General features: G+C 41.4%; 1 protein-coding gene and 2 non-coding genes across 3 annotated transcripts; 1 reads left to right on the top strand and 2 right to left on the bottom strand.

Annotated features, from left to right (window-relative positions):
- Positions 1-1,697: 1,697 nt before the first annotated feature.
- LOC145703048 (uncharacterized) lies at positions 1,698-8,120 on the bottom strand. Its single transcript, XM_081780359.1, has 7 exons — positions 7,827-8,120; positions 5,769-5,873; positions 5,076-5,159; positions 4,321-4,475; positions 3,348-3,482; positions 3,132-3,303; positions 1,698-2,421 (listed from the first exon to the last, which is right to left on the bottom strand). Exons 2-7 carry the CDS (start codon positions 5,860-5,862, stop codon positions 2,024-2,026), a joined length of 1,038 nt encoding a protein of 345 aa, XP_081636485.1. The 5' UTR covers positions 5,863-5,873; positions 7,827-8,120; the 3' UTR covers positions 1,698-2,023.
- A 6,344-nt stretch (positions 8,121-14,464) lies between these two features.
- On the bottom strand, positions 14,465-14,537 carry TRNAA-AGC (transfer RNA alanine (anticodon AGC)). The gene has a single exon. It is a non-coding gene; the product is annotated as a tRNA-Ala (tRNA).
- A 94-nt stretch (positions 14,538-14,631) lies between these two features.
- On the top strand, positions 14,632-14,704 carry TRNAA-AGC (transfer RNA alanine (anticodon AGC)). The gene has a single exon. It is a non-coding gene; the product is annotated as a tRNA-Ala (tRNA).
- Positions 14,705-15,222: the final 518 nt, after the last annotated feature.

The raw sequence follows: 15,222 nt of genomic DNA on the forward strand, positions 1-15,222 counted from the left end.
TTTCTCTGAATAATTCTCGTTGTGCCCTCCGCTCTACTGAAATATTGATCGATTCGGCTGTTTATCTCGAGTTCTAGTGCGCGCAGAAAGGAATCACAAAAAGTTCAAAATGACGGTAGAATCGAGAATAATGAGAAACAAACACTTACCCGGAAAAATACTGAGCAGAAGAGCGAGCTTGCAGAGGATTCCCGTAATAAGTCCCTTGATGAGGCGGCAATCCTCCGCAGCGTTGTTACTAAGGATGCGTTTCGAAATGAAAAAAAGCTGCACCATTATCCAAAAAATCGAATACAATTTATCGAGGATAAAATACAATAGAATATTACCAAATTATGAATAATTATTTGCGAGCGCACTCAGAACAACCAGAACGGACAGACTGAAAATTTACTTACCATTTTGCGTCATGATGATTGAATGGGTGGTTTTTTGTGCCTTCGTCCTATACGAGCGGATTCGAAAAGGAAGCATCAGATTATGATTATCCTGACCTTTACTTTTTGACAGCTTTCTTGAGAAAATTTCAAATCCGAAGAAGCTTATGACGCTCATTCCAACTCACAAGAGGATAGTCGAAACTTTCAAATGACAATTTCTGTGCACAGATTAATAAACAACATAAATCGATGGTCTTTTATTCAAATATTACAGATGAAGAGAAAAGTGTCATAAACCATGAACTCTTGCAAATCTTTTGAAATTGGATCAAATCGAGTCAATCCTCATAAATATTTCAGGATTTGCCTAAGTGTTCGATCTTTTCATTCTAATAGGGTCTTCCCAGTAACTTTCCATCGCACATAGAATATCATCCTCACAGTTACCTGAAATGAATAAAAAAGATAAAACAATTTCACAACTTAATGAAATGGAACTATGGGAGGGTAAGATTAGCCGACTTGAGCTGTTGTATAATTTGAATTGTAAAAAGATAATTTCTCTTCCAGAAAGGGTAACTTTTTCCTATATACTTATTTCTCAAAAGTATCTTGCGCTAAGAGCCCTCATCAAAAGTTGCTTACCTCTGCGATAACGTAGAATCCGATCATGAGCATAATAAGATAAACATAATGCCACATTTGAAGTCCTTCACTCGACGTCTAGGCGGATTTTGTTACTCTTTATCCGATTATGATTTGAAATCTGGGCAAAAGTCCGCTTTAGCTACAGTTTCACCGGATAGACTTTCCCTGCTAATCCTATCTTCGACAAAATTACCAAAGTCGTTTTCTTAAAAATTATCAAATTGCTTACCTTGGTTAATGATATCATGTTATCCTTTCTTCTATGATTTCAGCCAGAAAATGAAATTTCTCTTTTTGAAGGTCCAATTTGTTTTGTTCTTTATAGAAGCCGACCGCTCATCAATAGTTAATATTATTCAAGCGCAACAGCGTTGTTTTCTCTGCTTCAGAATCTCAATCCCAAATTCGGAATAGGTTTCCTCGAACGCGATTGCCCCTGGAGAAATTGACGGGCAAATAAAGAGTTGCTTTTTTGGAGTGCCACTTCAAACCAAAACTCGCTGCATTTATCGATCCAGTTTTGTGCTTCTTCTTCGTTTTTCCTAAGCCACTTTCTAGGCAATTTGAAGAGATTAATGACGCTCTGCCACTGTAAATCAGCACGCGTCAAAGCTGAGAAGAAGCCCTGCAAATTAGAAACATATAAAAATAATCGATAAATTAATTTATTTTTCAGAAACTACGACAACATCAGCAATAGTAAAGTTAAGTAAGCATAATGTCCAGTTTATCACAGAATTAGAAGCTACCTGTAAACTAGCACTTATACGTACGACAATACTCTGACAAGAAGAAAAAGTACAGTAGTTACTTTACAGTAGAAGGAATCTTTCTCAATATAGCATCATATTAAAGTATGCAGGTGTTTAAAATAAAACTTCGATTTTTGAAATATACAGCAATATTCTCTCGTCAAAATAGAAATGAGTCCTCGTTGATTTCAACCGAAATCTGGATTTAACGGTGTGTAATTTTTACATCTTTAGAATTAAGATTTAAAGAACTTGGAATTTCCAGCTCTGTTCAGTAGGATTTTGCGCTGGTCCGCCAGCCGCCTGAACACCGGCAGGGACAGCGTGGTTGTAGTTTTGCATGGGAGAGTAGTAATGGCTCTGGTTGCTTTGGTGGAAATAACTATCCATGGCACCTTGATAGAAGGCCCCAGACGCGCCATTCCAGGCAGAATAGGCATCGGCGTTGACTGATGATGCATCTGGGGTTCCAAATGGAGGAGTGCCAGAGCTGTTTGCGCCAATTATGGATGTCGACGAAATTGAAGGAGGGGTCTGGTGTGCCAAACCTGGCGCTTCTGACGAGGAAGTTGGGTTTTGGAAGCCAAGAATTGAGGGATCCGTTGGCGGCTCTGGGCTCCATGCGACGCCGGTGTGAGGGGCTTAAATAAAGGATTAGAACTTGAAATTGAGTATACTTCATCTTAATTGAAATATTTCAATTAAGATGAAAATTAAGAAATCTTCGAAGATTATGGGATTAGGTTTGAATTAACTCAGAGTATCGTGCGTTTATTCATATTCACGGTTATTCAAGTTTTTCCATTTTATTTGCTCATTTTTGTGAAATTCGATTGATGGACAAGAGAGATTAACTCAAAGTCTATCTTTCTATTCTCGAAATATATATCTGCGAGGCCGAGATATTTGAGGGTAAATAAGCAAATAGTTATTCGCCATAATCGATCGCGTAAACTGGCGAATGGCTAATCCATTTTTCCGAAAACAATCGGCCGCGTAAAATTATGGCGCATTTTGGTGGAGGTGCTCTGCGCAGCAACCTTGTTTACTGTTGCCCAGCCGGGGCGTCCGGCCGGGAGTCGCGGCTTTTTCATTTTCTCGGGCGTTGCTATTATTTCATACCCAGCTCAAATGGGGGATTAATTCCAGCGCAAAAGCGGATTAGAATTCAACTTTCCAGCTGCGTGACCTAGCCCTCGTTTAGTTCTATACTTTTTCAGTTTGCCCGGCAAAAACAAAAACGAAAGACAATGACTTAGTTTTTATAAGAGCCTTTGAGGTAGATTACGATTTTAGAGCATTGTTTATCTGGCGCGTCGTCAATTCAGAGTGCGTATTTTCAACAACTTACCGGCTGGCTGTGGGGGAGGTTGATGACCGGTTGAAGAAGAGTTAGATGGTGCTGGGCTGGACTTGTTCTGATTCACCGCCGAGGGGGTGGAGCTACTGCTGAACGGGCTCGTCGAGTTTCGCGGTACACCGCCTAATGGAGGAGTTTTCCGCTCGTTCTTTATCGATAGCGTCTAAAATAACCGAGTAAGAAATCAATGCTGTAAACAAAAATCACCTTTTCTTGATCTTTGTCGGTTTCTTCTGTCTCGGACTTTTTGCCCTCGTCGTCTTTGTCTTCACTCGATCCGTCTGGATTCGTTTTTTGTTGCTGCTGCTGTCTGTACTTTGCCCTTCTGTTTTTGAACCAGACCTGAAAATGGAAAATTCAATAAAAATGCGAAGAATCGTAAAATATAAAGAGCAGAGTGTTATCACAGGCTGCGCCCTGGCTGATAAATTTGGCGCAACTTGGCGCGATAGCACTAATCCACATATCGCGCATATCCTGGTTCATGGTTTGTGTTGGTGGTGTTGCTTCCCTGCCAACAACGGGTTTTTACGGGACTCGAGCCTCTTGAAAAAGCAAAAATTTAGTAGAAGTTTATTTTCGACCAAAAATTCAATCATGGAAAAAGACCTTGATTGTATCTTAGAAAATACACTATTTATCTATCAGGCCCATGATTCGAGCAATTTGGCAAAAGACGCTAAGCGGCTTTGCGCCGAGCGAAGAAAGGGGCTTTGCTTTTAGCCGTTCGTTTTGGCTATATTGAAACTATGCGTGTGTGTATGTTCGTGGCGGAGTGTTTTGTCCTTTCTCAATTTACTGCGATTGCCACGCGCTGCCGATCGAAGCAGCTCATCTCCGATTTAACCTGTCTATAAACGCCGCAACAGATTTTACTCAACGCGGGCGCACTGATTGAATGCCAGCAGTTTCAATCTGCAACCGCGAAGAACAGTAATCGAACTCAAAAGTTTCTTGAGAGTCGAACTCGATTTCGAATTCATGAGATTCATGCAACTCTTCAAAAAAGAAAGAAAGAAAAAAATTCAGCTTCAGGAGCTTATCGAGGAGCCCCACCGTGAAGGATGAATTCTCCCTTTCACAACATTTAAAACTGCGCGCATTGAGAGGCGGATAATCCCTTTTCATCAGAGGACAAGGGCACGCGCTCTTGAAAATTGAATTGACTCGTTTTGTTTACCTGAACACGTGACTCGGGAAGGTTGATCTTTAGGGCGACTTCTTCGCGCATGAAGATGTCCGGGTAACGCGTTTTCGAAAAGAGCGATTCCAAGATGTCGAGCTGGGCGCGCGTGAAGGTTGTTCGTTCTCGTCTTTGTTTCCGTGTTGGCAAACCTGAATCTTACGAATAATTCTTATGAATCCAAGTGAGAAAAGAGGCAATTTGTTTGTTTACGCAAAAGACAAAGTTTTAAGATGCTTGTCTGTTTAAGTTTCCCCAAAGAAAACGAAGGAGCGTCTTCAGGAAGAAGCCATGTGTTCCTTAATCCGGCCATAAGCCGCTCTGGCGGTGGCTCAGATTTGGGCTGCGGAACCAACCCGCCGATAAGGCAAAGGCGAGAGTGGTAATTTGCGCACAACACCGTGCAAAATCGCCTTTGATCAAAAGTGAGATACTTTTTGTTTTGTTTTGATAAACTAACTCTTGTATCTGATCTATTGATAAATAATTAACTTATCGCTTCCTGTCTGTGTCCTTTTGGACATGAACAAAGAACACTTCGTCACATAGAAAGTTGCAGTACCGTAAAGGTCGAACACATTGCACCTGGGCGCGATGACCGCAGTGGCGCTCATAGAAACAACTTTCTGAACTTTGAAGCGCCTCACAAATGTGAGCTCAAACCAGATTGGCGCAAATCAAATAAAAACTTGTGGTGGAGGAGCACAAATATTTTGCGAAACTCATCATAGACGGAGAGGGACTGAACTTACCGTACATTGGCGGGCAGAGCGACTGTAGTTGCCCGTTTGGCTGGGACATGCTCTTGTTGATTCCACTGAAGCAGTAGGCATCACCTTAAAAACGCCGGGTTATAACAAGTATGGTATGATGATATGAACTGTCATTCTAGTGCCGAGTACTCGGTGACGTTTCTGTCATTTTTGTAAGTTTGGCCACTCTGGCATTAGCTAGGTAGCGCTTGTCAAAACAATTTTCGCAAAATCAAATATTTCGTCCGGACGCATGTTTTTGTATTTTCGCGAAAAATGCAAAACCCTCGCAGAGGAAAATCGTAAATACGCCCGGCCGAAAATATCATAATATAAGTTTAGAAAGGGAGCCCGCGTAAACATATAGTAGCAGTGCTACTTTGTTTATATCCGGTGGAAGAATTGTTGCGCCTAAAATAATTGCCAAGGATTAGCGTCGACTGGAAGGCGGCTAATTGCTATGAGCACTGTCAGTATTAACGAATTAGCAAGCGCAATTTGTGCCACCTCGTGTCACAAGTGTTAAATTTCAATTTCTAGTGAAAAACGAGCCTTTTTCATACTAAAAAAGTGGAAATAAAAGGAAGAGTGTTTAAAACTTTCCAAATAGGAGAATTTGTAATGCTCCGTTTTCTCGATCATTTTAAAATTATAAACGAAAAATACTTCTTCTTCTTATTTGGGAAAACTTACTTGGATATCCAGGAATTCGATGATGCATAGACAGCGGATCCATTGGATTTGAAAGGTTGGAAATCATTCCATAAGGAGATTTTAAGTAGGACATTGAGTTGCTGCCTAAAAATACGAATTAGACGAAATAGAGTGAGACATATTTTTAAGAAGAATCGAACACTTATTTTGACGGAACGATTCTGCGGTTATGGAATTGACTTGGACCTCGGAAGCGGATTACTTCACCCTAAGCTGCAAAAAGAGGGGACACGCTTGTGGCTTGGGTATGTTCCCGCGAAGGAGTACAATGTCTGGCAAAATTGAAAAAACTCCAGGAGAGAAAAATAACTTCTTATCTTCTTGCGCGTGCGTTATCAGTAGAGGGTCGGATATTTACGGGCGCATCCGGAGTACCGTGGGAAATTTTCGCTAATTGGCCTTGCATCTTTTTTCCATTCAAGAGCCCTTTCTAGCTTTTTTTCACGTTTGGAATAGAGGGTTGCTCCTTTTTACTTGTGTGAATTTATTCACTTAGTGGTTTCATTCTGATTTTCACGCATTGGGCGGTCGGGGTACCCATTACTCTAATTGCTTTTCTACCGGAGCTATTTAACCAAGGAAATCTCCAGGAAAGAAAGAAGTTACAGACCGTACAGTAGGCATTATGGCGCCCGTAAGCGGATTAGCGCCGCCCGAACATGTTGAAAATAAGGATTATGGCGCGTTTCCGCGCGCTGATTGGCTGCGCACCAAAGTAATCGGTGGTGTAAGAGCGACACCACCACCATCCCTTTTTTATTGAAGACGGAAATATATTTATTTTATGCTACTAAACGATGCTTTTCTATTTAAAACTTCAGAGGGAGATTATTTTCAATGTGTTTTTTCCATCTTACATCTAAATAGATCGTATTCTAAGGAAAAATAAATAATTCAAGTTGCTAAAATAATGATTTGATCATTGCCTAGACAAAGATAAATAACGACTCCCGAATCTGAAGTCAGAATGACAAAACAAAAGTGGGATGAAAAAAGCGAAAGTGACTAGATCCGGGCGGGGTCTAATCCGCGCTCATCCCGCATCAGGGTAAACTTCTGGGTTCGGTGCCGGACCTTCTCTCTGAGCTCGCGTGTGGATTATTTCGCGAAAATTTACGTTGGCCAACCTCGAGAGTTGGATCTTATAAGTTATTTGGAATGCATCTTGCGGCGGATCAAACGTTGCTAATCCGCCGGATGATCCAGATTTTTTGAGGCTCAATTCATGAACGTCTAATATTGGCGTAACTCTCTATCTATGAAATTATAATTCTAGCTTGCGTTGAGGATTACTGGCTAAGGAAACACGTTGAGTAGGGGTAATCCCGCCGCGCTCAGAATGAAGGAAAAATCAAAACGACCCGAAAAGCGATAGAATTTGCATAAGCGGGTCAGGAACGGGTAGCTCCACCTTACAGGTACATATTTTTGACGCAATCAGAAGGAATGACTCTTTAGAAATTTGTTGAACAGAACTAATGAGCATTCTGGGGGCTAAGCTCAAACCTAAGATGCCTAAGCAGGGATCGGCAAGTCGGCGAGAGCCTTGGCCCGGGCAGCTATTTTGACTTTGCAAAGTGTGGGCCACCTCTAATCCTCAAAATAAACCTTCTCTGCGAGCCCTGGGTTCAAAAAGAAACAGCGATAGAAGCCTCTTTCTCGCTCTAAAAGCGTTTAGTTTTTAAAAAGAAATTTTTACTTTCCGAGAAGCACGATAATGACATAATCTCCTATGTTTTCATTGATTCCGGCAGATTCCAGCTACACAATGCGCAGTTACGGTTAATTTGAAATCAATGCAAAGAAACAGGTGCTATCCTTATTCACGCAAACACCTTCCATGGGAGTTCCTTTTGTGGATTGTGCTCCGGAAGTGCTTCCAGACCCATCTTCTGACAAAGAGAGCAAGTTCATTATCAGTACGTCTGGCCCCATTATAACTACAGAACCCACTGAGCGCGCTTATAGAGCCTCAGGAAGAGCTTAAGGGTGTGTATGCCGCTTATCAAGAAGTCAACGCACTTGTTAGGGACTTACCAATGCCTGAAAAGGCCTGAGCGGCGATTGGATCAGGGGGATTGGCTCCCTCCTGATCGTCTCGTTGTTGGTTCCACAGTTTCTTTTCTTGCTCCCAGTAAGTGTAGGCCGAGTACTGCTCCTCGGCGAGACTGGTGGAGTTGGGGGAGTAGCTCGGCGCTTCCTCGGTGATTGCCAGCTTGTCAGCTTTGCTCTCTGGAAAAGTCAGCTGCTCTCTCGCTCGCGCGTTTGATATCTTTATAGGATTTGGCAGAGGGATTTGTCTCTGAGCGGATTTGTTGATGTTGAAGTGCTCGTCGTATCAACTGGGAGGTTTGGAGGTGAGCGATTCGTTGCTCCGCCGCAGCGGAACGCAGCCGCGCCACCCAACGGAGCAAAGAAGCGAGAATCGCAAGCGCGTACGCCCTCCTGCGGGAGCATGAGGAAACCCTGCGCGGATCTGTCTTCCTTCTCCTGCAACAAAACAACCTTTCTTGATCAAGAAAGATTGCCAAAAGCTTGACTCCCTTGGGGACTTGTCAGCTGATCTTGTTTACTGTCTAGTAGATGTAGACTTTGAATCGATTTATAGAGTATGAATAGCGACTTTTATCCGTATTTGCGATTTTTGATATTGAAAAATAATATCTTCAATGATTTTTGCTCAAAAATGCTTTTTAATTTGAAATATAATTTGAAATAAATGCTTTTTTAATGAAATATAAGCAGCTTATCTTTTAAAAAAGGGATCAATAACAATCGTCTAAAAAGTTTTGTCTGAAGTTATCGGAACCTGCTGACTTAAATTTAGGATAAAGGATCTTCTTAAAAGATTTTATTCAACGTGTTTGGCTAATTCACTTCCTCGATTACGATTGAGCCCGCTGGTGGAAACAGAATTATCAGGGAGGAATGTGTTGGTGGTGCTCAGCGTTTGCGGCGGTGTAGTTGTGCGCGGATTAGCGCCGCCCGACACCCCAACAGCCAACTATCTCCTGAATAATCCGCTCGTCCAAATTTCCAGCCGCCGTCTTATTCCACCGCCACCAGTTCCAATCATCAGATTATTGACACTGAAATGAAACAACACATTTTGCAACAAGTCGAGTTCTTGACGCTCTTCTTCTGAATAAAGATTCTTGCTATCATTTATATAACCCGGCTCGCATTCTGAAACACCAGCCGTTTTCAATTCATTCATGTGAATAAAACTCGCATATCAGGATAATAATTATGTTAATTCGAAGATATTAAAAACGTCTTTTATTGTGCAACAGCTTTTAACAACTATCAACGAAAGGTGTTCTTTTCATAATTAAAATAAGCTTTCTATAATGATTTGGGAAAATGCAGAATACGAGTGCTTTGATAATATCACTGCCCAAAAAATGGCTTATAAAAGAGAGTAAAAGGGATGAGCTGGCTCGTGTGGCGAAGGGGGGATAATCCGGGCGCTAATACGGCCAGAATGTACTTTGACGCTCAATTAAGCGCCTCCTAAGCCGGATTGGACTTGTAACTCTGTTACCGGTCGGTCGCCTCTCTCGACGGATGATCTGGCTCATCCGCCTGACGATTACGATTTTCGAGCAAAATCCCCACACCAAGACAGCCTTAATCTATTTTCTAAAAAGCGCGAGTACTTTTTACGTATTTAGACACTCTTCCCAAGCTCAAACGAGCTACAGAAAATCTATAACGAGGGTTTGAAGTAATATAACATGCGTGAAATTAGTACTAGCGCCGATTAAATATTCAATGGCTTTTCCTTTCTGAGAAGGGAGTACCCGCTGAGGAACACTGTCGGATTTTGGCGCATTTCCCACGAGTTATATCGAGGAGTACTTTTGTCGTTTAATTAAAAGCTCGAAGGATGAAATTCACAACAGTTCGAATATTATTCAGGATTCTGGGCGTATATAGTTATACTGTATAACTTATACAAGACCTATAAAAAGTGCCCTGATCAACTTTTTGTTTCATAAAAATGGACGAAATTCTCTTTGGAAATTTACTAAGAAAGGCGATTTTGGATATAAAACTTCTATATAATTTCTTATTCAGCATATATTTGTTGATATGCCTTCATCTTGCCACGCTTCGAATAATGAAAAGTTAAAACAAAGCTTTGGGGAGTTATTTCTTTGGAGTGTTTGTGAAAACTGTGATAAGACGCGCTTTCATTCGTAAAAACGCCGACGAGCCCTAAAGACGCTCTTAGAACAACACAAATCTGCCAAAGAACACTCCGCTGGACGAAAAGCGCGTCAAGGCCATTTCATTGTCTTCTGCTGGAATCTTTCAATTTTAGTTTTATTTTAACTTCGACCTAACGAGAAGGGCTCAAATACCATCAATGTGAATCAAGGCGCGGTGATGTTGCCCTTTCCACGAGATCCAGGTGGAACACCTTGAGGAGGAAAGGCACGTGCGAAGAAGTTGCGGTACCCTTTTTTTGAGTGACGAGCATTTGTGTTACATTCATTTCCTAGTTTTAATGTTCATATAAGCTGATTGACGAGTTGATTTTCTTCAAAAATGGATTAGTTTGTCAGCTCTGAATTCAATTGAATTCAATTGAATTGGCTTATATAAACCTTTCATAATCTACTGAAACAAATTTTTCTTTTAACAAGAATATTGTTACATAAAATAGAAGAAGTACTAGAAGTAGATGATATCGCGTTCCTGAACACACGACGGGGCCGGTGGCCAGCGAGTGGCTCTGTGTATCGCCGCGCCTGAGCCTTCCGGATTATGCGCACTGGTGACAAAATTGGAACTTCCGAAATACAAAATTTTCTAGCGGCCAAGAAACATCAGTAGACTCAGGCCTTTTGAGCGCGCATTTAGAAAACATCCTCGTCGGCAAAGACGCAAGCAGATTTTCTTAACTTCAGACGGCTGGATGGCCATTTTCTTGGTATAGAAAGATGAGGAAGAGGAAGGCTAGGTGGGTGTTATAAAAAGACTGAGACTTTCACTTCGACCGTAACGTGAAATCGGGTGGCTAGGTAAAATTGTTGGAAATGGAAGCGACCGCTCTTGCGGGTGGCGCCGTAATTTCTAAAGTACCCTAATTCGATTAAAATATTCGGCCTCGACCGTAACGCAAAAAATTTTCACGAGCAAGGAAAATATTTGTCCGCGGCTGGAGCCTCCCTGTCGAGCTCTCCTAGACGATTGACGAACTCGCTAATGTCATATTAGGGAATATTATCTCAACCCCGAGGAGGCAGAGAGAAAGAGGAAACTGTTATTGCAAGCCGTAATGAGGGCCATTTAGGGAGCGCGTAAATATTTGAAATGAAAATAATCTATTATGGCTTTTTTACAAAAGTCTAAAAAGAAGTTAGGCTCTAGGCTGGAGGCTCTAGCAATATAAAAAAATATAAAGAATTTTTATTCTGAAATGAGAAAATACAAAATTTAAGGCTTCTTTGGCTATTTTTGCATATTACAGGAAAAATAAGAAGAAAGATCAAAGATGTTTCAGTTTGTTTATTCTGTTATTTTGTCGGTGGCAATTAGCAGTGCGATTACAGTATCTCGCCACGGGGTGCCACGTGAGAGAAACTTTTTTTTGTGATTTGTTCTTTGGCCGCTTCTGCGCCGTCGGCTAAATCCGCTTTGCCCGCGAGCGTGTTCTTTGAGGATCACTTCGCTATGCGCACCCGTCGCTTCAGGCAATCTCGTCCAACTCGTAATCGATTAAATTCCATCGAGCTGGCTAGAACAAGCTCTATAAATCCAATCTGCTTCACTTTCCTACCGTCTGTGTTTCTTCTAATTTTCGATCAAGGAATTGGCAAATTGACGCTTTCTGTTTGTTTGCCTATATTTTGGCAACAAACAGAATCTTTACTTTTATCAGTCATTTACGCTCCTAAGTGGAGAAACTGATAAAGGCGTCACCTGCTGTGGGGCACGCGTGGGAACCCAAGGTCACTTCTCCAGAGCACCCGGGGTCGGAATCGTATTTTGCAAACACGCTATTGTTCTCAACAGTTCTTGAAAGCAAAACAACTACGCATAAACGATTGAGTAATATCCTAGTTAGCCTTCTTGAAATTAGCGCTTTCCGTAAAATTTTGTTATCAACGTCTTGTCTGAGCTGAAAAACTATCTCCTCACTGGTACAGGATCATTTTGTTCGGGCCAAATCCGGCAGATAGCGGATTTTCTCCCGAATCCGAAATTTTGCGATCGCTGATAATTTGATAATAAAGCTGATCCGGGCGACTTTATCGAACACAGGATGGATTCGCTGAAAGAGCCGTTTTATGCCACTAGAATCGTTCGAAAGTGAGCTCACATGATACTAACCCTGAGCCGGGGCTTTCCGGATTAGAGCATTGTGTCCGTTTTTCATCCCTTTTGAAATGGCGTCCAGGGTCAGCGCCCATCAAAGACTGGAATTGACCGGGATTGCCAATAAAGAGCTTTTTAAGCAATTTGAATTTATTCAAATTTTACAAAAGACAAACCAGCTCGGCGCGTGCTCTTTGATCACCCGCCGCGCTATCACGTGTTCCGTTATCAGCAGAAGGGGGCAGAAAAACGGAAGAAAAAGAAAGAGTGAATGAGCTCTTTGGCTAATCCGAAAACCTCCTTCGCCGATTTTGAGCTGCCCCTTGAATTAAACTCTCGAGCTGCCATCGAAAACATTTTTTCGACCAGTGAAAATAACCACCTGGTGGAACAGCCACTCACGATCAAAATTGACCAGAAAACTTCAACAGCGATAAGGAGCTGCATTATCATTAATTTGGATTATTTTCTATTCAAAATATTTAAGAAATTTAATTAACTTTTTCTCTTTTTCGACATGATTCAGTAGAACTATCAGTAGAAAAGGGCTAGATTTCTTGTGGTGCGAAAGTTTTCTTCTTCTACTTCGAATGTGCAATTTCGTAGCTGCCGAGAAAACACGCTCGGCGCCATGAATCCGGCTAGTCTCCTGATTAATACTTTCCTGGCGCCTGTTTCTGCTTAAACAAATTCAAATAAACCTTCTCTGAAAACGTATATCCAGTTTTTCAAAGTACCATTCTTGCGCTTTTTAAGCTTTGTCGACCAGATGGGCGTACTCGAAGAAATGCTTGTAATTCAGCGTAAATACTACAAACGATATCTGAAAGGTTCACCAGCTGCAGCTGCGCCAGGCCTTCAAGACGACTGAGTGAATTCGTATTTTCGAAAAATTTTCACCGCCGCTCCAACTGCCATGTTCCACTTGACACCAGTGACGTTTGATAAAGTGCCACACAGAGTGGGACCCAAAGAGACACATCGCTAGTAAGGAACACTTATTCATACAGGCAGACGAGCAAACCGGAAGCTCAAGGGATCCTCCAGGAATCCTTTTCTGAAAAAAATGAATGATCAAATTTTTGTTGGGGCAAGTTGGCTCAATCCAAACTGCGGTCGACTTTTTGGAGCGTCGGAACTCCTCCACTTCAGATTTGCTTATTCTTTCAGTACAAGGTGTTATCGTTTTACATTTTTCTCTAATATTCGAGACCTGAATTTTATTCAAAAGAGATTTGTACTAGAAGATTCGTCGAGCTGAAAAAGGTTTTCAATAGCAATTACTTTTGTTAATAATCATTTAGGAGATAGAATCAAAGTTTGAGTTAATTTTGGTGTCTTATTTAGTCTGAGAACACTTTTGCATCCTTTTGATTAGCACTTGATTTGATAAGTGCTCATAGTGCTGCATTTTCTGGAGTTTTGAGCATCGAAGTTAATCCCACTTGCTCAAAATATCGAGTTGCATTTGATAAAGGCGGGGGCCACTCTGCTGGCACCACCACCGCCGCTCTTTTTTGAGCCGCTGGGACTTGCTCGAGGAGTACTAAGGGTAGCCGAAGGATAAGCTGTTGTCCCCAGCTGGGCACAATAAAACGACCCAAAGCGCTCAAGAATCGGAAACGCATGGGAAAATGGGGAGCAATGATCAACAAGATTCCGCAATTCTTCTGAAATCGGTGCTTTAAAAAGTTTCAAAAGATTAAATCTACAAAGGATAAATTCAAATATGTTCGTGGAAAGTCGTTCACATAAACTCCTTTTAGGGAAGGTATATCTTAAAAGACACAGCTGATTTTATGGGATATTTCCACGACTGTCGGCCGTGGCGAATAAGGGCTGCTCATGTCTTCGCTCTCCTTTTCTTTATTTCTTTCAAAACAGTTTCTGATTTGGTTTCCATTGAATTTATCCGAAAGAAAAGTCATCTGATGATTTGAGAACTAACTTTTGATTCCGATGTGGAATAATTTTTAAAAATGGAAACCAATCTTAGCTGGTTCATCAGTTTTCCGACTGTCACAAGATCCTGGAGGAGCATTGAAAGCTCACGGAAGAAAGCGTGTCGTTCAGACTTCCGAAAAACCGAAACAAACACAGTCTAAATCGAAAAAGAACAAACTGAGTTTCGAAAAAGTCATGGGATAAGAATTGCGAATCTTTCTTGAAAACAAATTTTTATTCATTACGTTCTAAATAATAGTCTAATTATGTTCCTCAAACTCGTGATTATTCCATTCAAGATGGCACAATTGAACTGGAAAACTACCGGGAAGAATCTGCTATATCTCCATGGGCAAGAACCCTATCAAGAAAGCGTTTCTGATTGCAGGCAAATAGAAAAAGTGTGGAGATGCCGGGTATCGATCCCGGTACCTCTCGCATGCTAAGCGAGCGCTCTACCATTTGAGCTACACCCCTTGGCAATATCATGCCTACGGCGAGTTTCGCGTCTTGAAAAATTAACGATCAGTAGTTTTGGTTATCTGGTAGAGCCTTTGAGGTCACTAGTTCAAGGGGTGTAGCTCAAATGGTAGAGCGCTCGCTTAGCATGCGAGAGGTACCGGGATCGATACCCGGCATCTCCAAACCTTTTGGTCTTTGCCCCTAGAAAAATATGCCAAGTGTGCAATAACTGGAACAAGCGATGGTTAAATATTTTATTGGCAATTAAGTTTGAACAATGTATGAAAGAAAAGAGCTTTTTGACTCGAGTTGAGCCTTCCGAGCTCTTCCCGTAAGCCGATTAGGCTCAAAGTGGTCCACTGAATTTTGAGATCGAATTAATTTTTCAACCAGAGTTTTTCCTTTTCTCAGGCGAATTCGCACCTCAAGCTTGCTTCAGTCGTTCCAAGGAGAACGTTTTTGATCATCTTCAGCAAGGCCAAGTTTGAATAATTATTTCTTTGGTGCTATTTTTCATTCAAACGGAAATTTAATGTTTATGATCTTTTAAAATTGAAACAGTCTTATCCCCGATAAGATGAGAAACTCAGCAGGTGTTCGTCGGGACTTAGCCGTATCATAAAGTTGAAATTAAAAATTAATGCTATTGAAAGTGGAGTGTTATAATTTCCCAGTTCCTTTGTCTTAATTCCAATTCTGG

The sequence above is a fragment of the Oikopleura dioica genome, chromosome PAR (assembly GCF_907165135.1).
Source record: "Oikopleura dioica chromosome PAR, OKI2018_I68_1.0, whole genome shotgun sequence".
NCBI lineage: Eukaryota > Metazoa > Chordata > Appendicularia > Copelata > Oikopleuridae > Oikopleura > Oikopleura dioica.

What these genes read in the sequence shown, in the direction of transcription:
- LOC145703048 (XM_081780359.1), bottom strand. Translation starts at nt 5,862, where the DNA reads ATGTCCTACTTAAAATCTCCTTATGGAATGATTTCCAACCTTTCAAAT. An exon ending in TTCCCGAGTCACGTGTTCAG is followed by an intron (nt 3,483 to 4,320) that starts GTAAACAAAACG and finishes TTCCATTTTCAG; the next exon opens with GTCTGGTTCAAAAACAGAAG. An exon ending in ACCTCCCCCACAGCCAGCCG is followed by an intron (nt 2,422 to 3,131) that starts GTAAGTTGTTGA and finishes CCTTTATTTAAG; the next exon opens with CCCCTCACACCGGCGTCGCA.